We start from the raw sequence: 22,905 nt of genomic DNA, 5'->3' as shown, positions 1-22,905 counted from the left end.
GTTCTCATTGATGATTGAATAACATGTTATTTCTAAAAATTCGGTATTGTACCTATTCTTGTTTTTGTGTATTTTACTTTATTTTCTGTTATTGAATTGAAACAGTTGCATTGAAAGAAAAAGCACTAGGTGCCGCCAAAATCCTGAGACATCTAGCGGACAAATTAAATACTACCCAACAAGCAATGGCAGCTGTTTCATTCTAATGCCAGGCGTCGACAAAGTTGGTAAGTACGTTACGTTACTCCAATTGAAATTTTCGATTGCGTGCACCCTAAGGTGTATTTTACTTGGTTTTTTATGGTTGCGTTCGAATGTGGTTTGTTACAGGAAATTAAAATTCTTGAATTTGTTTTGGGTTAAATTTAATAAAAAAACCTTTCAACACATTTTGAAGATCAGTTGGAATAGAAGAATGGTTGAATTTTCGTTTGAGTAAGTGAAAGCGCCACCATACTACTGTAAAAACAATTAGCCACTAAGAATTGTGTGGGTTATCTAATCACAATTCTTTTTGTTTCAGAACCTATCTAGAATTTGAATTGAACCATTTTGAGCTCCAGTTTTTCCGTTGAAAAAGGCCACATCATAAAGGTTTTTCAGAGTTTGGATTACCTGTAGGTGTCCGGCAATGTAAATATAATTATGTTAGATGTATTATTAAAATATTTCTTGGATTGCTTTCCTATTTGATAGCTCATAAATTTGGTGCCAAGCAGGATGCCTATGGATAAGTCAGATGGCAGTTTGATAGCCTGTGTTCGTGGGGTAACCTTGCCATGTGACCGTGCTACGAGGTTTTTCATGGTTTCTGCTGAATCTGAACGTAAGGAAATACAATTTGTTTACTTGTGAGTTAGGCTTCCTTAAAGGATTACTTTTTTAGTTTTTTAAAGTTATTGTTTTTTCCAGGAATTCTCCAATGTAGCACCAGCAGTGTATTTACAACCAAACCAGTTGGACATGATTGTGGCATAATATTTGCAGTGTTTATAAGGCAAGGAAGAAAAATTTCATTCCCCGTTAAAATAATGATGGTACTTTTAAAATGTCTTATAGGTACAGCATTAATGCTTGCAATATGGGAAATGGTGACATTTGCAGAGAAAGGATACCATTGTTGCACCACCAAATAAATTTGAATAAGTTATTATCATGCAAACTGATCCATGCAGGTACTTAATTGTTACCTTTTTACCTTGGTTTTTACCTTGGTTACCTTTTTCCAGGTGTTAGTATTGTCTTGTTTTCAATAGTATTATAAAGATTACTGAGCTTAGATTATGACAGTATTCTACCAGTCAAGAAGAGACTAATAAGTTCTGGTCCAACATAACATGTTAGTCAACTTCTTGCCTTGCTATGAACTAGAAGTGTTTATTTTGAATTGTTGTACCCATGTTACCGATGAAATCACCATGAAGTCCGGTCTCCAAATAGGTCCGCAGCTTGTTGAAGCAACTGGCCCAAGGTTAGCCTAAGCAAAGGAATATGGCGTGGCCCACTCAAATAGCTTGTTTTGAGTTTTTCATTTTGCTGGCGGCTGGATGTCCTTGGAGTTAAGGGCAAAGTCAGTTCCCAATACGTATTAGAACTCTTTGGAATCGTTTGTTTTCCATCAATAGCTAAACTTGGGTCGGGATTAAAAGCTTTTACGCGTACCTTTCATTTGTGTAGATAGATCTACGTTTATTTCCATCCAATCCAATCCTTAAAGGAATTGAACTTGTTGTTTTTCTTAAAGAGATAAACCTCTCACTGCCACGAAGATAACCCGTCAACATGACGTACTCGGTGACTGCGTTAGCAGCAACTGGTTGGATTTCATGTTTACAAACAGCTTTTCCCAACGTTCAGCCATACTAACAGTATGGTTTTGCAACTTTTATTCTTAAATGCCTGTGCTGGTAGCACTTGGTGGTAGTTGCTTAACCTTAGGCCGCAGCGACACTTTCGTGAATATAGCGTTTGAATTTTGTATATGAAATCGCTAAGTTGTTAAGTCCAGCTATTTTCTGATACTTAATCTTCTTTTGTTTTATGCTTTGTATTTAAATAGATGCCTAAATATGGGAAAAAGAGATTTATTTGCAAGGAAAGCAGAAACAAAGACGGGCCGCATCCTGGATCAAAAAACATTTTCCGATTTTATTGTAAGGTCTACCTTTTTATTTTTTAGATTTAATTCTTTTATGGAAATCTCTCATAACAAATTTTTGTACTTTTCCAGTCACAGTAAGGGGAAATTCCTTTTTAAACATCCAATATCTAGGAACTTTGAAATAGGCCATGTATCATTTTCAACATAAGTATTTGTATAAACTTGTGATACAATATCAGGAGGTAATTAATTATTACCCTTTCTGCACAGAAGTTCTTCAATTCGATAGCATCCGACTTCGTCTGGAATTTGCAACGGATCCAGATGCAGATTTCTTCCCCCAGTCTTTCGTCAGGAACTCCTACAATCTAGTTCATAAAAAATGAGCCAACACAGGTAAAAATTCACATTATCGATATTTATGTAAGGCTGGACAAGATACTTGTACAAGACACTTTGTTTACCTGTGCCTCTTGGACTGAAGGGTGGGTGTGAAGGATTTCCTCAATTTCGCGTGGATAAACATTCTCTCCACGTATGATCATATCCTTAATCCTTCCAACAATTTTACCGTAACCATTCTCGTCAAGAAGTCCTATATCTCTAATTTTGTCCAAAACAATCAGTTAAAAGAGGAAATTGTTATGCCAAAAATGGCAACCCACACCCGGATCTAATCCATCCGTCGTCACTGATAATTTCTTTAGTCTTATCCGGTTGATTCCAATAGCCCAGCATTGTGTTGTAGCCACGTGTACAGATTTCTCCAGGTGTGTTGATACGCAGGATTTCATTCGTGGCTGGATCGACGACTTTCACCTTTTAATTTTAATCGTTATCTATGAAGCGAATTGGATGTGAAGCAGCATATTACCTCGACGTGTTCGCAGGGATAGCCAACAGTGGAACAGCGTACTTCAAAATTATCTGTCGGTAACGTCACAAACGTACCTGGACTGCATTCCGTCATTCCGTACAAAATCTGTGTGGAATATTTCAGCCATTAGTCTTCATCTACGACAAATCGATGTAGGTATTTAATAAGACACCGCAAAATCCTTCATATTTAAATCATTTATAGCTCCTTTGGCTATTTCTTCCGGACATGGTGCACCAGCCATAATACCTGTGGACAGGCTTTTCAGGTCGTATTGTTTCAAATCCGGCAGGCTTAGGATGTCGACAAACATGGTCGGTGTACCATACAGAGATGTACATCTACAATGAAATAGTATGTTGTTATTCTGCCTTTTCTTATTATTATATTTGCAACCTCTCATAATGGACTGCTTTGACTGCCTCTCTAGCGCTGAAGACAGGACTAGGGAAAACACAAGTAGCCCCATGTGAAGCAGCAGCCAGTACCCCGAGACCGCACCCAAAACAATGATAGAGTGGAACCGGAACACAGATGGTATGCGGCTGATGAAGGAAGCTATGGATTAAAGATGACTGTTAATCAATCTCGTAAGCATTTGTACCTTTTGGTGATATCCGATTCTCATTCCAACAAGGTAGGAATTATTGACAATGTTTAAATGGGAAAGCGTTGCTCCTTTAGGATTTCCAGTCGTTCCCTTACATAGAAAAGGAGGAATTTATTAAATTAAACCTGTCCAACATGGTAATTCATAGCAGCCAAAATGGTAAACAAAATACGATGGCCTACCGATGTGAACTGAATGTTAGCCGCCTCATCCACCTGAATCTTTCGCTGAGTATTATGAACTTCAGCTATCAGAGCTGGAGTGGCCAAATCCATCAAATCCTTCCATCGTAAAACTCCTCTATAAACAGGTTAATTATAATTCATTATATTTTACGTAATTCAGAATGTGGTAACAACTTATCAATAACCTATTTTGTAACTGATCTGACATAACAATCACTCTCTTTAGAGTAGGTACCAGGGGACTTGACATCACTAATTCATCGCCAAGTCTTTGTTGATCACTGGTGCAGGATGTATCGAGCTCCGGAATTATCTGACGTAAGATGTCCATGAGATTCGTTTTTCGGAAGGTCTTAGCCACAACCAAGGCTTTGACTCCAACTTTGTTTAATGCATACTGTAGTTCTGCAGCCTGGTAAGCCGGATTTATATTCACCTGAAAGTTAACGAAAATGTTATATTATTATAGATTCAACAAAATGAAATACGAAGGGTTACGAGAATCAATCCTGTTCTTGCTGCCGCCCATTGCGTCAAAAGCCATTCGTAAGAATTTGGACCCCAAATGCCAATTCGATCGCCACATTTTAATCCCAAGGAGAGTAGTCCAGCAGCTGCCTTATCTGCCTGAAATGTAAAACCTTTTTACTTATTTCGGGTCCAGTTCGAATTTTCTACTATGCTTACATCAGTCAGCACTTAATGGAACGCTGTTCTGATGTCTTGGTGAACAAACACAGCAGCTGTTCGATCTCCAAAGCGATCCGCAGCTTGTTGCAACAGTTGACCCAAGGTTAGCCTGAGCAAAGGCACATCTCGTGGCCCGATCAAATAACTGGTTTTAAGTTTTTCTTTTATTTGACAGCCGAATACCCTTGGGAACAAAAATGCAAAGTCGTCTGCGTTGTTAACAACATTCCCCAGATTATTGACACCTAAAGGAAGTGAACGTATAATAGTAGGAATTTTAATTGAAGAACAAACCTTGATGTGAAGTAAGATCTAACATGATTTCTTTTCAGTTGCAGACGCAAAATGTTGGATCGGCCCAGTTTTATCACCTCGGACATTACCATGGTATTTGCATTACCACACGTAATCATGGTGTTCCAGTAGGACAGCTTTGCAGCTACTATAGTGAGTTGTAAAAAATATATAAAATGTGTTTACTATCTTATATTCTAAGCCCCTCCTCAGAGCTGTTATCTGGCACTGCTTATCAGAACCCACGCTCGCACATATTGATTTCAGTGGTGTTCAAACAATCCAAAGTTCATATTTTCCTTCCATTTAAGTGGAAATTCTCAGATGCCAAGATCATGCGGAGCATAGGATTCTGGCATCTGGGCATGTCCGGTTCAAAGTTAGATGGTTTTTTTTGTCCAGTAAATTCCGCTCCCCAGTTCAAGCGTTGAATTATGTATGGAATGCAGTAGATTCATTGTCGGTTAAAACATCAAATAATAAGCTTATCAGTACGTAAAGGAAATATCTATGCTACCATAAACGAAGAAAACAGTGCCTTTTACCTACAAGAAAGTTCGACACTGAATTGATTTTGATTCTAATTTCTCAATTGAACTAGCTTAAAATAAAGAATAGAAAATGATAACTTAAGATTCGAAATACCGTTAAAATCAATATATGAAAACATGAGTACTGGTAAGCAGCGCTGGGTTTGGTGGAGGAGGTGTTTGGAATGCTTTGTAATAGATGTATGTCTGTTAATTTTTTTTTTTTTTAATTGCTAAAATAGTTTCAAAACTTGCTAGAACATTGTGTGTTGTCATGCAAACAGTATGGTACTCTGTGACATGAAGGAAGTGCCATGTATTAAAACAAAGAATCCAATCAGATCTCTTATTGTAACAAGGTTAGTTCTGCATTCAAATTTCGAAAAGTTTTATATTGATTTCTTTTTAAGCCTTAAACTGTTCGATGACGTTGATGATTGTTGAGTTAGATTTGCAACAATGGTGGTGTGTGAATATTCCCAATTATTCCGTTCCGGTGTAATGAAAGAAACTGTAAGGGATAGCAGATTTGAAAAGAGGTATTCGTAAAATTCAAAAGTGTAGTTTAGTTGATGGTATGAATATGTTGAACTGGCCATACTCCTTTACAGTCATATTGCTTGTCTATGCCATTAGCAAAGAAGACGCTGACATGTTTGGCTAAGGTTCCTAACTTGAAATTTATTTGCCGTTCCGAGACGCTAAGTGGACTCGCGTGAAAAAAAAATTGAATGAGAGTAAGTGAGTGCTTTAAAGAACTTTTCAATGGCTATTGAATTTTATTTTAGTTACAAAAACAAAACATGTTACAAACAAATTTATAGTTGTTTTTGCTTCTCCTCCGTCTTTCCCTTCCTTTTTCGAAATCACCATGTAAGATTGTCTGTTAACAATGAAATGCATTCCTCCCTCCGTCTCCAATGCATTGGTAACTGCACCTTCAAGAAAATATGTGGAGAATAGTTAATACAAAATGACACAATTTGTAATGAAACCTCATCTAGCGAACTGTAAACACCTTGTCCTCGCTCGTTATCAGCGTAATTGCACCAGTAAGTATTTCACCCTGGCTATGGTCCATAGTTACTGCCAAGTAATTGTGCGAAGTCCCAGTTCAATCCATAGTTATATCCTAGCAGCCAGACTAACAAATCACTGCGAAAAATATCGCCGTTTTCGAGATCCTCACATAATTTGGGTGGAGCTTATGGGTCAAAAGAAAAATTAAATATCGCACATTTTGTCAATTCTGGTTGTTCGCTAAAAATAATTCGTTCAAGCCCTACATGTTATAGGAATTCCGAATGTCTGATTCGTTTTGTTATGTGCTTCGTATTTCTGAAGTTACTGGATACTTCAGGTGTACTTCCGTAAAATTTGCATAAAAATACGTTAACTTAAAAATCAAGTCGATTATTCAGTGTGAGTGTATTCAAATATTTTTTCCCTAAAATTCCTTTGTTGCGCTGCTTAAAACAAAAACCCTTAAGGTTTAATGCTACCGTCGTCTGTCATGTCCGCCATTAGCTATGTAGACATGGAAACATTTTTGCTCTGTTGTTTTTTAAAGTTTTTGTATTGTTTTGTGCATTTTCTTCAACAAGTAAGTTACATTTGTTCACTATTCTTATCCAAGCATTGTTTTTTTTGCTTTATTAGCAAAATTAGGAAGGTGGAAGTCTGTTATGCTAACAAGCAATGATAAGTTGAACGGATATAGCAAGCAAGTCAATGCTCAGATTGTGCTTTAATAGTCACAATCTTCTAATTTCTCTGAGTTTAAGTGTCTCTCACCTCTTCTCCACAGCATAGTGGAGCATTGGTAATTTAATGCTAGAATATTATTTTGCAATGAGTTTTATGAATAGAATTGAGTTGACAAAAATTGGCTAGATTGTTTCAAGCTTAAGCCCATTTTTTGAACTCTTACTATTTAAGACATCTGTCTTAGTCATCTATATCTAAAGGTTCATGTGGTTTGTTTATTCTTTTCATCTTTATATTCCACATCATGACCTTTTTTGGGTGTACTAAATGCTCCCTTATTTGAACAACTCAAATCTTCACCCAACTAGTAAATTGCTGTCACAATTGTTTGGGATAAATTCTTTTTGTAAAGAGTTAAAGGTAAAAAACACTTGATGACTGTTTAGCATACAATGTTTTTTAGGAAGAAAGGCTGTTCCACAGAAGTAGTTTTCTCTTTTCAGTCAGCTTCATCATTATGGTCCTAGTAATCTCTGAAAATCACCCGAGCTAGCCTTTTTTTTTACTTGTCATTTTTTAAAATCCAACCAAACCATAGGCATACTTTAATGTCTTTTTTTATCAAATGTTGTTGTTTGGTCTGATTTATTTACATCTGTTACACAGAGTCAATGAGAAACTCCTGGTTGTCGCCTCAACGCCGTCTTCGACTTTGCCATCATCTCATTGCCGTTTTTCCTTTGCCTCATCACCTTCTTGGCCATCTTCGCCTTTGTCTCATCACCGTTTTGGTCGTCTTCGCCTTCTTCATCTTCGTCATTGTATCATCGCCGTCTTGGTTGCCTTCGTCTAATCGTCGTTTTCGTACCCGTCTCCATCTCATCGTCGCCTTGGCCGTCTTCGTGTCCATCTCATCGCCGCCTTGGCCGTCTTCGTGTCCATCTCATCACCGTCTTCGCCATCACCGTCTTCGCCATCACCGTCGTCGCCATCGCCGTCTTCCCCATCACCGTCTTCCCCATCACCGTCTTCGCCATCACCGTCTTCGCCATCACCGTCTTCGCCATCACCGTCTTCGCCAACACCGTCTTCGCCATCGCCATCTTCGCCATCTCCTTCGTCTCTGCCATCGCTATCGCCTTCACCATTCACAAAAAATCGGCTACAATAGGGCGCGGCTCATCAAACATCCCACGGCGATGGAGGGAGTTCATCGTGGATCGTCTCCGTGGTATTATTTTATTTTGTAGTGTATAATGTGTCTAGTATGTAAGTTAACCCGTTGGCTGCCACGCCGTTTGGTCCCATTTTTTTTTGTAGATGTAGGGACTTGGGCGCTGTTCTCCTCATGGCCATGGGGGGAACAGTCGCCATTGCGCCTAATGGCTTTATGCCATTAGGCGCTAGGCAATGCACCATTAGGGACTTCTCTTTGTCGGCACGGTGAGAGATATCCTGGGGTGTGCATTCCCAGAATGGACTCTTTCACCGTGCCAGCCCGGGCTTGTCTTCGGACAAGCCCCACCTTGGTCGGGGATCCTTCCGACTCGACGTGTAGCGAATGTAGTTTAAGCAACCTACGGGTTGCATGGCGTGGCAGCCATCGGGTTAATTTAGTTAAGTGTTTGTATGTATTTATGTATGTATTTGTATGTATATATATGTGATGTAAAATAGTGGTGGAATTGAAGGGTGGAGGTGGGACAATAAAAATAATTTCAAATTTATATAATTTTCTTGTGTATTTCATTTTACTTTATCAAGTTAGTTTTAATAGTAAACACTTACCATGTATATAACTGAATTCAAGATGTTGACAATATTTAGTGAACAGCCCTTTTCACAGTCGAACATGTTCGACTTCGAAAAAGGAAACGTCTTTGCAAAGACGTTTCCTTTTTGTCTACAAAAAATCCAAAAAGATCTTCACAATGTGACAGACTTGACTACCCAGTATGGAACATATACAAGGTTCTTCTGGAACTTCTTTGCTTCTTGCGTGTGGGAGAATAATTCAACAACACAACAATGGTACTGGATGCCTTTTATTACAGTAACACAGAATAATGATATTTCTTTCTTTCCCAAAGTGATTCTGCGACTAGTGGCAGCATCCTGGTAAATCACTAGCACCTAAAAGAACAGTAACAAAGCTAAAACGATTAAATTAAATAATACCATCACTTAACACTACCTGATATACTCTGGATTTAAGACATCCAGGCTGTGATATCGATTGCAAAGGACTGCCTTCTTCGTGTAGCACCCTCGGTCCCAAATCTGTGTATTCGACTAACCGAGATCAAAAACGTGGTGGCTAAGCCAATCAATGCTGCTCCTTTGAATAATTTAAAATGTTTTACAGAATGCTTTTGGACACCAATAGTTGCCATAATACCTTTACGAACTTACTTCACCTTTAAGCACAGATTCAATTCACGAAATCCAGGTCTAAACACGATGAAATCAACGGTAAAATTTCTAGAAGGAAGACGTTCATTTCATGCTTCCATCCTCAGCCAGACGCCACGCGAAATAAAACAGCTGATAGAATAGCGTGAAAGAACAGCTGACGTGGTGGCAATGACAATGGATCGGAATTAGTCACTTCTCCACTAGATGTCTTGAAAATATGCAACATAATTTCCAGCGGACGGTGCTGCAAGTTCACCAGCCTCTAACGGCTGAAATCGAAATTATTTTTTGACATTTGATTCTCATTGTTTACTTTGTTGTTACGTTGAAAGCGTGTATTTGAGTTTACTTCGTCGGAATTGCTTGTTGTTTTTACCTCCACCACTATTAGTGATGTGCAAATTTTACGCTGCTTCGTTACAAACACAAAATGTAATCTTTTGGGCATAGAACAAGGTAATATTAACGTACTTTTGGAAAACCAGGTCTCATGTTGTATCATTCTGGATAAAGCCATTGTTACAAGCGTGGTAGCATTCATTTCTCAATGCAACAAAATATTCACAGTCTGTAACAGAAGATTTTTTTTATTGGAATAAACCTTCAAGAAATTCTAACAAGATGTGCTATTTGCCATCAATATTCCGCAAGAATTGGATCTCCTGTTTACTTTTTTCTGGTAAGAACCTTATCTGTTCCACTATGGCCTTAATTCTGATGGCTATCAAATTAAGGGGATGGTTTTGAAACATTTGTTTTGATTATTATGTGTATGGTAGTGCTTTGAAGTGGTATACAGGTCGTACCTGAAAACTGAACTTTACGAACTTTGAAAGGCCATGTTGTGTTAATTTACTATAGTTTACGACTGAAACTATGCAGATCTTGTGTACCTTGTAAAGGAAAACATAGTTCATTTTTTAAATTTGCGAAATTTTAATTTTCGGTATAACTTCCGGTTTGAAATTGCTTAATAACTCACTATCTGTTGGTCTGAATGAAAAAAGAACCACATTTTGGTAATTCTCGTGAAATTTGGGGTCGATTCCATGTGTCAGTAGAAAATACCCGAAAATCGTCAAAAATCGCAAATTTCCCTGAACTATAGTTCAGGAAAAATCGCGATTTTGGCCAAATTGGACTTTTCGCCAAAAACAGGTCAAAATAGGTTAGACACACCTTAAATTTCACGAGGATCACGAAAATCAAATTTGTTTTGTTGTGGGCCCAGTATTTCTGGAGATATAGTCTACTTCTGGTCACTTCCGGTAATTTTTTTTTCAATTTCGCAAAAACTAAAAAATGAACATTAATATGCCAAACATTTTAAGCATTATGACCATATACAAAATGGTGTAGTGGCTTCTTTCGTGCTTGTTTGTTTATTTTATTGTTGTTTGAGTTATTACTAATGACACTACTTCGTTAACAGAGAGTATTAGCATTATGTATCACGCTAATGGGAAGGTATACCTGGTAAATATAGATCATAGCATGAAGATATACCACATACTATTATTATAACCTTATCATACACGGCCATTTGATGTACAGTCAGGTTTAAAAATAAACCCGACTTTTTCTTATTTTACGTTACGCTGTAACTTATTAGCACGCTACGGGAAATTATGTAATACTAATAGCTCTGAGGTAGAGCGTCTGACTACGAGCATCAAAAGTCAAGAGTTCGAATCACGTATGGATCCTCTGTGCCAGAGGATTGAGTTATGGTTCCCATTGTAGACAATATTTCTTTGTCCAAAAACTGAATTACTCTATTGTATTTATAGGTGACATTCCGAGACGGAAATATTAAATTGAGTTGGGACGCACAACAATATTATTACAAGTGCAAATAGGTTTCCTTCAAAAGACATGGAAAAATAGTTACCTACTTGACAAGACTCATGGCTCTATGGTTGAGCATCGGCGTCGCACGCCAGAATTCAAGGGTTCAATTCCCCAAAGAGTCAAAGTGAAATTAAATAAATATATGTATCTCAAAATGTCAAATTTGACATACTATGTATGTATACAATCCAACATCATTAGTGCACTAAAAGTTGTAGAATCTCCATGAAGTGAGATTAAAGTGCATCATTCCATAAATAATGAAATCGAATAACGACGAAATATTCTCCCATAAGGCGCAGCATAAATTGAAAATATAACGTGTATGTGCATAAAATGACATTGCGAATTAAGCAAGGAAATGTTCACACCAGTAAACAGAGAAACTTCACGAAAGTAAAAAAGATAAGTTTCGATTTTTTTTTTTAAAGAATTTGTATTGACAATATTCAGCACAATTTAAACACTTGCAACTTTGAAAGGGCAAAATATCCGATTTCAAAGTTGCTGTCAACCAAGGTAGGGGGAGACACTACCTCAGTTGACTCACCGGGGAGATTACCCGGTGCGTGGCTAAGAGAAGCCGGAAGAAGAGCGAAGGTCGCGGACAAGCTTTTACGTGAGCGATTAACCGTTAATTCGGATTTTTGGGCAGCCCCACAGCCCTCCAATGATATCATCGAACCATGGGGACCCCCACGTCCCCTTTCCGGACAGCGCACTCACAACCGTTTACTGCTGATCACAGTAGGGGCATGACCCCCTACGGGCTTATTAAAAATTTAAGGGAAACGGGGCCACAGAAAAGAAGGGAGCCCAGATATGCACTTCAATTTATATAACTTTTAATACTTTGTTTTCGGGCTGCAGCAACGACTGAAGATAATGGGCAGGAAGCATTTTTCAAAAATTCCTTCGGGCTTCCAACCGTTATTATGAAATTTGGTTCGACTGGATACCTCTTTTTATTCAGTATGATTCTTAACCTATTTAAAGAAAACGAAATATGAATCAATTTTTAAATGTTTGTCTATCAATATATATTCAATAAGGATCTGTGCAATCCTTCTTTACCTCTTGTTTTGGTGAACTACTGGTATTAATTGTATTCGGCTAATGGTTTGACAGACAGTGCTTGCTTGGATGGTAAGTTGACGGGCAGCGAAGAAACTCATCATTAAGCGACTTCCATTTTCTAATACCTATGCAAATAACACAATAAATGGCATTTGAATTAGTTGTAATCATGGGTTTCCAGGCACAAAAAAAAAAAGACAGACTTATTGGCTGAGACGGTTCAAAACGTTCCAACTTCTTTCAGGACCCCTGCATCAGAATGACAGACTGAAGATGAGTTCGGAATTCGCGAATTGAGATAGCGAATTTCGGTAATATACTTGATCTCTTTCATGCTAGGCATGTAATCTAAATTTGCTGTACAATGTACAACAAAAAACAAAGCAGTAAAATAATTCTGTATAAAAAATTTATAAAATTGCATTTTGTTACACCTATTTGGCTTTGTTAAGTGATAGTAACTTACAACATAGTCCTGTGAAGTTGGTCACCGGGCATGACAAGCAATACATCTTCGATATAAACTGAAGCAGTCTGATTCAAGAATGCTTCCGTTGTCCAAACACACTGCATAGTGACTGATGAAACAGCAGAAAATCAGGATGTAGATTAACTGATTTTCCAGAAATAAGTACTTTTGACGTTCAAAATTCTGATCAACTGTTTTTGCAGTTCACATTTTTCAAAATTTTGAGCACATACTTAAGGCCCCCACAGCACAGAATTTTTTCCAGTTTTGCAAAGATACCATCACATCATCTATGAGGAATAGGACAGGTTAAAAGTTTTCTTTCTTTAAAAATCTATTTATTTCATAACATACCGTGATAAGCTCTTCTTTTGTAACGGGCAGCCCTCTCTAAGTACTTGCATAAGTAATACTTCAATACTAGGAACAGCTGAAACAAGTGGTTGTGATAAAAAAAATATCAGCACCACTGGCAAGAATGTAAACATGAAGACTTGTTAGGGAAAATATCTACAATTGGTACAAATGATAGATGGGGTGAAACCACAATATGACGAAATATCCTGACGACGCAAAGTACGTTACAGCGCTAGCGCGATGCAGGAGAAAAATTCGGTGAGTGTATGTAGAGAATTACCTAGAAATCTGACCGGGAGGTGGCGAGAGCAGTGAAACAGAAAAAAAGACTGATATTTTTTTTGATTTTGGGTAAAACGGATTGCCGTTGGTGCAGATGGGGTGAAACTACAATATGACGAACTAAACTGAACCTTTCTCACTGATATGTCAATCTATAAAAGTATTTAAATCTTTATTAATGAGAACGCAGGATACTATGCAGGATACTGTATAAAATTATAGTAAAGATGGTACCAAATGCTGAGTTACGAGAAATTTTGCCTGTAAAATCTCCAAGTGACATGTGAAACATAAGTCAGCTGTTCTGCATTTGCAAATCCAGTTTTCAAGTAACCATATTATCCAATCCATGTCTGCCATGTCTTGGTGTCACATAGAAAATTGTAAAAATTGTTTAAAAAAAAAGTTTATTTCTTTCGATAGTGAGTTTGTTAATATCTAAATACCGAAAGTCATGTGTATACTCACACATCTATCATTTTTCAATCCAAAGAAGTCTTATTTTTTTTTCTTAAGCCAAACTTTTTTGTGAAGAAACGAAGAGGTTCTACTGGCATTACTCATTTTCACTGAAGGAAATCCTTGCAAACACACCATATTAGGAGCAGCGCGACACAGCAGAAATATTAGGTCAATGTATGTAGAGAATTAACTAGAAATCTGACCGTTAGGTGGCGATAGCAGTACAACAGAAAAAGACTTGTATATTTTTTTTGGGGGTAAAACTGATTGCCATAATTTAGGGCTCATTATCACCCATCTGGCAGCGTTATTTGGTTTCGTCAACATCCGGATTAGTGCCACCGACCAATGCCTGTTGTGACGCATATGTAGTCTTCCATGTACGTCGCAGCCAGCGCTTCTATTTCAAAACCTCGATCAGTTTAGCTCTCTTATCTCTTATCGATCACTGAAAAAACAGCTGTTCAACATCCGGATTGGTGCCACCGACAATGCCTGTTGTGACGAATATGTGGTCTTCCATGTACGTCGCAGCCAGCGCTTGTACTTTATCTGGGAATGTAGCCGAACACATACAAACACGACGGATTCCCTACAGAGAAACAAATAGTATTACACCAGTCAAATCTTATACTCAAAAGCCATCGAGAACATACTTTCGGATGCATCGTTAGATGGTTGATAATTTTTTCAACATTGGGGACGAAACCCATATCAAGCATTCGATCAGCTTCGTCCAAAATTTTAAGACTGACCCCCGAGAAGACAAATACTCCACGGTAGAGACAATCCTTGAGTCGCCCCGCGGTCGCGAAAAGAATATTTCACCCAGCTTGAAGATTTGACCGCTGATGGCTCGTGACAGTTCCTCGATATATAATCAGACTTTAAAACCGAATTGTAGGAGAATTTACACGCCTCGCGGTGAATTTGAATGGCCAATTCACGCGCGGGTGCGACAATTACAACTTCTGGCTTTTGCCCCATGACATGAGACGCACCAGCAACACCTTGTTCTAACAATATGTTCATAACCGGTACCAAGTACGCCGCCTACATGAAAAAATTTAAATTTTAGATGACTTAATCAACGAATATCACAAAGGGTTTGTTGAGTATCTTAGATGCACTTGGACCTTTTGGTAGTCGCAATCACCGGCGTGCCCATTCAAAATTATTTTTAGTTCAACTTACCCAGTTCATACCGACCCATTCGAATTAAGTCAGTGTGAGGTCATCAACGTTTCAAAATTACACAGCGTTAATTAATTGCATTACCGTTTTGCCGTAGCCCATGACAGCACAAGCAATTAAATCTCTTTAGGCAAGGATAACTGCAACTGAAGCTTTCTGAACGGGTGTTAGTTTTATGTAGCCAGAATTCTTAATGTTTTGAATAAATATCTGATTCAACATAAACGTGGCTCGTTTTAACAACTCGGGCAAGTGGAGACGTGACAAATCGGCCAGGATGGACAAAAATGCCCGGCAATTCATTTGGCATTCGGCGGGCTGATCGGCTCGTAACGGATGATCGAACGTGAGCAATTCATTGGGGATGTTCACATCTGGCTCTGTATCGTGATCGAGCAGGTATTCGATAAAACGTCGGCAATATCGGGCTACATCTTCCTTGGATTTCGGAATGATTTGCTTATTTTCAGCCACGGCTGGAGAGCGTATCTTCTGCCAACTGAGCGCCTGGCCCGGCGGGGTGTAAGGGTGCGACGGTTTGTTGGGTATCTTCCGCAGGTAGAGAACAGATCCGGCGCTCAATCGCTGAATTTCCTGCTCGATCCGTTTCTGTTCGCGTTCCAGAGCTTCGGCCTCCTGCATCACTTTATTTAATACTTTGACTTCGGGATGAAGCAGCGATCAGCAGCGATGTGCGAATGGCTATCTTTACAACCGTAGTATCACTTTCCATCTTCCATTTCCGGCAGAGGCAAATATTATTGCTTTTTACGGATTTGCTGGCAATAGTTGTTAATGAAATCTGAATTGAAAATAAACGCTCAAATCAAGTAAAAACCGACAAAGATGTAGCCCAGATTAGCACGTTCATTTCACTCACTCTAGATTAACAGTTGCTCAATTTAATTTTAGCCATTTTGATTTTTTCCCTACTATTATGGCATCACCACATCGATCCTAGTTTTCCTTCGTTGATTCTTTCTGCGAATTGCGAATCCTGAACAGTTGTCTTCTCGAGATTCCCGCTTCTCTGATGGCTGAGTTTGTGATTCTACGAACGCTGGTAATCACAACATTATATACATAAATATACACAAAAAAAGAAAATCTTACGGCATATTTCTTTGCTACTCTTTACTTTACCATTCTCTGCGCTCCCAAAATTGTGTTCAATTATGTCGAGGCGATTACTTATACTTGGGTTGGATTGTTCTTCAGTTAACAATAAAATGAGGAATGCAAGGACGTTGACATAAGCTGAAGATAAGAGAGAAAAAAAAACCTTATTAATAAAAATTTAAAATGAGAGAGTAGTGATATGTTACATTTATTTGTATCATCCGAAAGGGCTTCTGGTTGAAAAATTAGAAGTCGAAACCAGTCGAACAGGTTCAATAATGATCCATCGTTTGACATAGGTGCCAAAGGAGCCTTGCAGTACAATCGTAGGCAATCACAAGCCATTCCATGGGCTGCGCTCGTCTCTTTGGATTTGTCACATAACCTAATAAAATTAAAAAAATCCAATGGAAAACTTTGCGTGAACAAACAGGAAAATAAAATAAAATAATACTGGGCTATAAGAACATTGAGATCTTCAAGCAGGCCGGAACTGGATTCGTTGTGACCCCTTCCATATTCAGTAACGACTGTACTGTTGGACGAATCCTCAGGATTTAATTTCAACTGAAGCCACTTTATCCAAGCAAGAAATCCTTGATTGGAGTTCTGAATTTTTTTACAGTCTTCGAAAAGATGTTCATGGATGCCAGAAGATTTATGTGGTAAAAATGGTTCGGCAGGCGCGTTGTGCTCATTCTGACTCTCAAATTTGTTTCGGTTAGTATCAGATACAGGAAAACCACATTTTGGGCACCACTGTCGTTCCCTTCTGCAGGTAGAAAACAACAGGAAACATTAATTTAAAAAAATTGTATAACGTAAAAAATTTTTGGCTAGTCTCCAATCAATTAAATTAACGATGAATGTTTATTGCGAAAAAGGGTCGCATTAATCTTTGTTGCAAATGAAGGTAGATTGTGAATGCCTAGTGTTTCGGAACAACAGAGGCACAGGCACGTGCGTTCCTTTTAACTAAGAAAACACAAGAATTTAACAATTTTTTTGTTTGTTTACTGTTTGCGTAGCTGGTTTGGTTGGGGTGAACATGGCAGAAGCACAGCTGCACCATCACTTCCGCTGGCCGTAGAGTCCAGTTTGCGGCGCTTTCCTGGTACCGGGTGCGATTCTTCCCTCGTTTGATGCTGCTCGCTTGGTGGAACATCAAGTTGTAACGTCGGCGGGCAAGCTTCTGTGTCGTCTTCAGTGGGAAAATTTGCGGAGATAGGCGAGGGAGTGAAGAACGAAAGATCATCCTGGCCATCAGAAGACGATGAATTGATTGAACGGTTTTGTAGCTCATGATCTCCAGATAACAATTCAGCTGTATCAAGCTGTGATACGTCACCGCTACTATCGCCCTCCGACTGATACGGAGATAGAGAAAAGCTAACTACTGAAGGCGAGGACGGAAGCAGTGGATCTGGATCAGAATAACATGTAGCAAAATCGGGGAAGCTTGTGAATGGTGTTAAATGGATGTCACCAATGGAACGTGCTAAATCGTTGGGGTCATCATGCAAAGACAAGAGGGAGTTGAAAGTACTCGATGAAGGCTCTTCTTGCTTTTGCACGGCGACCCTGTCCTCGGTACCATTTCCTTTGGGACTACAAATTCGAGGTGTACTACAGGAAACCTCGTTGTACCTTTCTTCAAGAATGTTTTCAGTAAAGCCTTTTAATTCCATCACCTTTTCGTTGGGATGAGTAATTCCCTGCAAGGAAAAAGGAACAAAAAGGAAAACATTATCTCTTCTTTGGTTCTCGTAGAAAAACTAATAACTTTAATATCACTTCACCTCCACAGAATTTTGTTTTGTTTTGTTTGTTGTTGCATTTTCTACAACCAAATGGAATTCCTCGCTATCGGAGCCACAAAAGGATATGTTATTTCCCGAGGCCTTGGAACGCTCGTTACTTTTGCCGGGGATCGAAATTCTTGTCAGAACGACTCGGGGTTGCATATCCAGTGTGCTAAGCATGGGAGCAAAGTGGCTCGGATCGTTTTCATATGCAGATCCTGAACACTCCTGCTCGCCTTTCCTAGGTGGTTCTGCCGGAACGCGAATAGTAGATTGACTAGCTCCTGGCGTTACACAAAGAGTTTGCCATAGTTCCATATTTTCAGGTTTCAATCGGATTTCACGTAGTCTTTTAACCAAAGAGGGTGCTTCTTGAAGCAATCTGGCATTCCTGAGCTAAAAAATGTAAGATATAATAATTAGATTCTCTCCTTATTACAAAGAATTTTAATGGTGTACCCCAATTTTACAACAAACCTTTCTGGTTTTGATTCTCGCAGACCGCTTCACACCTCCTGATATCATGTTGATTTCAGGTGTCACGTTGCCTTCCTGTGAGCCGACATCACTATTTACAGCAGTGGAGGATGCGGCTGACTCGGTTGCATGATGCATTCGAATCCTTCTCTTTGTGACGGTTTTTTGCTTTGATCGGCCACGTGTAAAAGACCTAGACTTGAGGGACTTCTTTCTTGCCAGTACTCCCAATTTAGTACGAGATTGCGACTTCCGTTTTAGTTTTCGTTTGCAACGGGAATTTTTTCTGAATCGTACCCGTGATTCTAGACACTTTTCGTATCCCTTTTCAATGCCCCAATTCACGTCGCGTTCCTGCCGAGGCATGTCTTTGAACTGATTGTAGTCGACTTTAAGAAAAAGCAATTCTTTCGTAACGGATCGCATATTCTCCTTATCAACCATGTACCGCCGACAGAGGGGTTCCAATTCTTTCCATCCATTTTTCCAGGTTAGAACGTCCCATCGAACACTGTGCACTATACTGGCAAGGTCACGGATAACAGGTTCGGAAAGACCCAAAGCAATGGCATCCGAATAAGAATAGGGCAATTGGTTTTCCTTCTCTAGGCGCAAGTTGCTTGCCATTTCAGTTTCCCTTTCAACTATTTCGCTAGGGCTCTTTGTTAAAGTAGAGAATTCCGATTTTTCCTTGGCGATTTGTTCACGTACGAGCTCTTCCAGCTTATCGAAGCGCTCCTTCGTGGGGTGAAGTGAGAAAGCTGTCAAAGCAATTTCTCTGCAGATCCTCAGGTTGGCACGAACGAACTCGGCTAATTTGGAAAATGCTGTAGCTAAACCAATCTCTGCAATTTTGATTTCTTCTCCGTTTTGATTTAACTTTTGGCTTTCGAGGTTGTTGAGATCAGCAGCCACCGCTTCGATGTACAGTTCGACAGCAAATGCTTTGAAATCACCTGGAAACTGAAAATTCGTCATGGCGTCATACGAGGATAGAAATTTGAGAATTACATGCCATGGCGTGCACTGCAATATTCACTTGAACTAATTACCGCATTAGACAGAGATGCGCCGAGAACATACAAATGAGCCGGTGTCACCATCTTCTTCAGTTGATCGTTGTTTATCAACTTGTGCAATTCAGTTGTAATGTCTTGATTGGATTTCCGATGCATTATTTGCAGATTTACAAATTGGATAGCTAATAGCGAGAGGTTGTTTGGTGGTGGGCATAAGATCAAGGCGGTGCTAAGTAGACACCGACTAGCAAACTCAGCAGTCTCTTTGCCATGTACTCTCCAGATTCGGTTAATACCACTATTTTCTTTGCTTTCTCTGAAACTTTCCGCCGTCCTCCTAATAAGCCGATTAACTAGGTCGTAGCCTTCCGAAAAATGGCGTTCTAACATAATAACAAAATCATCTGTTTCGTTGCAGATGTAAAGAAGAGTAACGTGTAAATCTAGCCAAAGCTGCTGGCAAACCAATGAGCAGACAGGCTCAAGCAGACATCGCGAGTCCTGGAAACATTTTCTGCAAAAGGTAATTAACTTCAGTGCAAGGTCTTTACACTTATCTTCCCAGCACAACCTGTCTAGGCGAGAAGTTAATAAAATCGGCATCTCAGTTAGAAAAAAATCGCGACCTGTTACACAAAACGTGTTAACGAAGGAACAAAGTAAGCGTTTAACAAATCTCACCTTCAAACTCGCTGATGGGCAAGTCATTGATTATTTTAATTACCACCGGATGATTCCAAGGGTCGGTCACAACACGTAATGCACGTTGGCACAGGTGGCAAGCATGCGTATTGAACAAATTCACCACTGCATTTTGAAGAGTGACCTTTAAATGGGTTTTGCTGACAGATTTTAGTTTTCCCCATTCAGATTGTAAAACAAGCATAATAGTATCCCTAAAATAATAGAATTACACAAGGAATGAAATGAGTAATAATACTTGTTTTACCTGTACAAATAAAGAATTGCAGGTGAAGACTGATCATCCGAGAAAGCTAACATCTCCCAAGCAGTGCTGAGTGCATCAATTTTTTCCTTATAAGTTTTTTCACGATTGTTAAGACATGATTTCAGGCCCTAGAACAATCAACCCAAAGACAAAAAAAGATTAATACCATGGGCATCTATACACATATGATGCATTTTGCGGTTGCTCTGCCAAACGTTATACTGGTATGATTACAGCTAACATTAACTAAACAATTTGCTGGTCAAAGAAAATCATGTATGTTACGAAGGGATAATATAGGACATTTCAAGAAATGTTGATTCTAAATATTTATTGAGGCATCTTTAGGATTTCCAAGTTCATCCCAACAATATCAAATTTGAACATGTTTCAGGATTGGTCACACACCTCATAAAAATTTTTCACTGTTAGACCCTTTTCTCCGTTCGAGGTCGATGTAAGTTGAATGCCTTCACTCATTGATTTTTCACTAAATGTAATAGACATTTTTGCAACTGTGACTTAGAGACAGTTACATTCACGTGTAACTGGTACGAAAAGACTTTGGTAAATGGCAACAGCCATATTTAACTAACGAAGAGCAACTTTAGAAAATTTTGCATTGGCAGAACATTTGGGACAAAGAAACACATGAGAGCTGACCCCACCTCCCGCCATTTTCATAGCCCTCTCGCATTTGATAGCATCCTTGTGTATGTACAGAGTTAGGGCCAGTACTGTTGACTCCGAAACGTTAAATATTAATTTAATTAATTGTTTTTTGCGGGTACACATACAATTTTACTCCTTTTCACGATTTCATGATTCTACAGCTTACTAAAATTATTTTTAACAAACATCGCTCATCCAAGACCGTTTTGACCTCCTGGATGGGTGTGGCAGCGATGAACATTAGATTGGCAGGTAAGTAGAAAAGAAAGAAAACCAAGAATATTGTTATTTTCATTGAAAACTTTGCCCTACCAGCATTTTTTTTCTGCTAGACATTCTATTGATACATGATCCAGACATATGAGCTCAGCTATGAGAACGTTATTGGACGGCTCAACGCACTCCGAAAATAATATCTACCGAAGGAAATGGAAGAAGTCCTAGCAGAACACCCGATCATTTCAAGACACACAGGTTAGTGGTTCCTTCACAACCTTTAACCATTGACAGTCGCTGAAATTGAGAACTTTACCTTGACTGCTCGCCTTTCTCTGCTATTCAGCATCACATAAAAGACGTGGCTGTAAAACAAAGTTTCTTCCCAACATTCAGATTTTAACTTGATTCTCTCTCAATTTTCAGCGTCTGTAAATGTCTGCAAGATGCAGTAAAAGGTCTCTGTCGTTCCTCCAGCCAAAACTATGAATAACAAAGCCTCCGCGGCATGTACATAATAGTTAGTTTCATTCGATTACTTCCAAACTGCAGCAGTAACATGGCATTCATTTCGTCTTTCAACTGGAAACAAAGGAAAAGTTTATAGGGACGTTTATGCTTGAAATGTTTTAGTCGCGTCTCTTAACTGTTATGGCTCCGAGTTCCGGAAGTATCGTCTAGAAGTGAAGAATAAAACTCGCAGGCATTGGCTGTGGGATTTTGCCAAAAACATGCACGTAAAAAAAAAAAAAGAAGATTACAAAATAAGAAGAAAAAAAACGAAGCATGATTTAACTAAACTCTATTACAGACAATCTAGTCAACGTGACAGCCAAGTGGTTTCCAATGACTGGGCACAGTGTCGTGAAGACATTATCACAGACGGAGGTGGAGACCGGAAGAGTCCGTCGCGATCCATCCACGTGGAAAACAGATGCAAAGAAACAAACTACGCAGTGCGCAAAAATGGCCGTTAAAAAAAATCCAAACACGAATAACAAGAAAAGAAAAATCCCAATTAGATTAACAAGGCCAAGAACTCTCTCTCTGCGGGAAGGAAAAACAAGGAATCTTTCAAAAAGAAGAAACTGATATGTCGTCTGGTGTTATCCACGACGGATGCAACTTGATTTACAAGTCGACGAATAAAACATCAAACGTCCTACACGCCATTCCCTGGTCGGGATCTTCAATGTCGGATCCAATAACCTGCGGAAGAAAAAAGAAGGCTCTACATCCATCCGGACAAAAGCTCGATGTTTTTTTTTTAGTAGTAGCTATTTGCTATGGAACATCGTTCAAAAGAAGAGGAAAAAAAAAAAAAAAAAAAAGAAAGACAGATCCACCGCAGTTGATCGATTGCCGTAGTCTTGGGAGGCGACGGACGTGAGCTCTATATACTTTTCATTCATAGTACAGACATACTCCATGTATGTTTACATTCCGGACAGCTGCCCAACTCAAAAGACCATCATGTCTATGCAACGTAGACAAATATATACGCATTTCGAAACTAGCTACTTGTATTCGCTGGGGGAAATTATTCCACG

General features: G+C 39.0%; 1 protein-coding gene, 2 long non-coding RNA genes and 1 pseudogene across 6 annotated transcripts; all 4 read right to left on the bottom strand.

The window, feature by feature from the left end:
• Positions 1-2,153: 2,153 nt before the first annotated feature.
• LOC130688863 (medium-chain acyl-CoA ligase ACSF2, mitochondrial-like) lies at positions 2,154-4,894 on the bottom strand (annotated as a pseudogene).
• A 4,131-nt stretch (positions 4,895-9,025) lies between these two features.
• Positions 9,026-9,514, bottom strand: LOC130688923 (uncharacterized). The gene is made up of 3 exons (XR_009000582.2): positions 9,393-9,514; positions 9,189-9,332; positions 9,026-9,127 (listed from the first exon to the last, which is right to left on the bottom strand). It is a non-coding gene; the product is annotated as an uncharacterized LOC130688923 (long non-coding RNA).
• A 2,812-nt stretch (positions 9,515-12,326) lies between these two features.
• LOC130688926 (uncharacterized) lies at positions 12,327-13,037 on the bottom strand. The gene is made up of 3 exons (XR_009421811.1): positions 12,804-13,037; positions 12,541-12,694; positions 12,327-12,462 (listed from the first exon to the last, which is right to left on the bottom strand). It is a non-coding gene; the product is annotated as an uncharacterized LOC130688926 (long non-coding RNA).
• A 2,794-nt stretch (positions 13,038-15,831) lies between these two features.
• On the bottom strand, positions 15,832-21,112 carry LOC130688568 (uncharacterized). Of its 4 annotated transcripts, none has more exons than XM_057511553.2 (13): positions 20,876-21,112; positions 20,468-20,595; positions 20,200-20,414; positions 19,552-20,144; positions 18,500-19,462; positions 18,020-18,418; positions 17,707-17,935; positions 17,238-17,643; positions 16,675-16,992; positions 16,427-16,605; positions 16,245-16,358; positions 15,982-16,161; positions 15,832-15,903 (listed from the first exon to the last, which is right to left on the bottom strand). In XM_057511553.2, exons 1-12 carry the CDS (start codon positions 20,972-20,974, stop codon positions 16,037-16,039), a joined length of 3,768 nt encoding a protein of 1,255 aa, XP_057367536.1. In that variant the 5' UTR covers positions 20,975-21,112; the 3' UTR covers positions 15,832-15,903; positions 15,982-16,036. The 4 variants fall into 4 exon arrangements, with proteins under 4 accessions (XP_057367536.1, XP_057367535.1, XP_057367533.1 ...); XM_057511552.2 differs by having other exon boundaries at positions 17,238-17,935; positions 19,552-20,032; positions 20,090-20,144; XM_057511550.2 differs by having other exon boundaries at positions 17,238-17,935; positions 20,876-21,111.
• Between the last annotated feature and the right edge of the window lie 1,793 nt (positions 21,113-22,905).

Source organism: Daphnia carinata, chromosome 9, assembly GCF_022539665.2.
Source record: "Daphnia carinata strain CSIRO-1 chromosome 9, CSIRO_AGI_Dcar_HiC_V3, whole genome shotgun sequence".
In the NCBI taxonomy this organism is placed as follows: domain Eukaryota; kingdom Metazoa; phylum Arthropoda; class Branchiopoda; order Diplostraca; family Daphniidae; genus Daphnia; species Daphnia carinata.
This window is presented reverse-complemented; position numbering and strand designations above follow the sequence as displayed.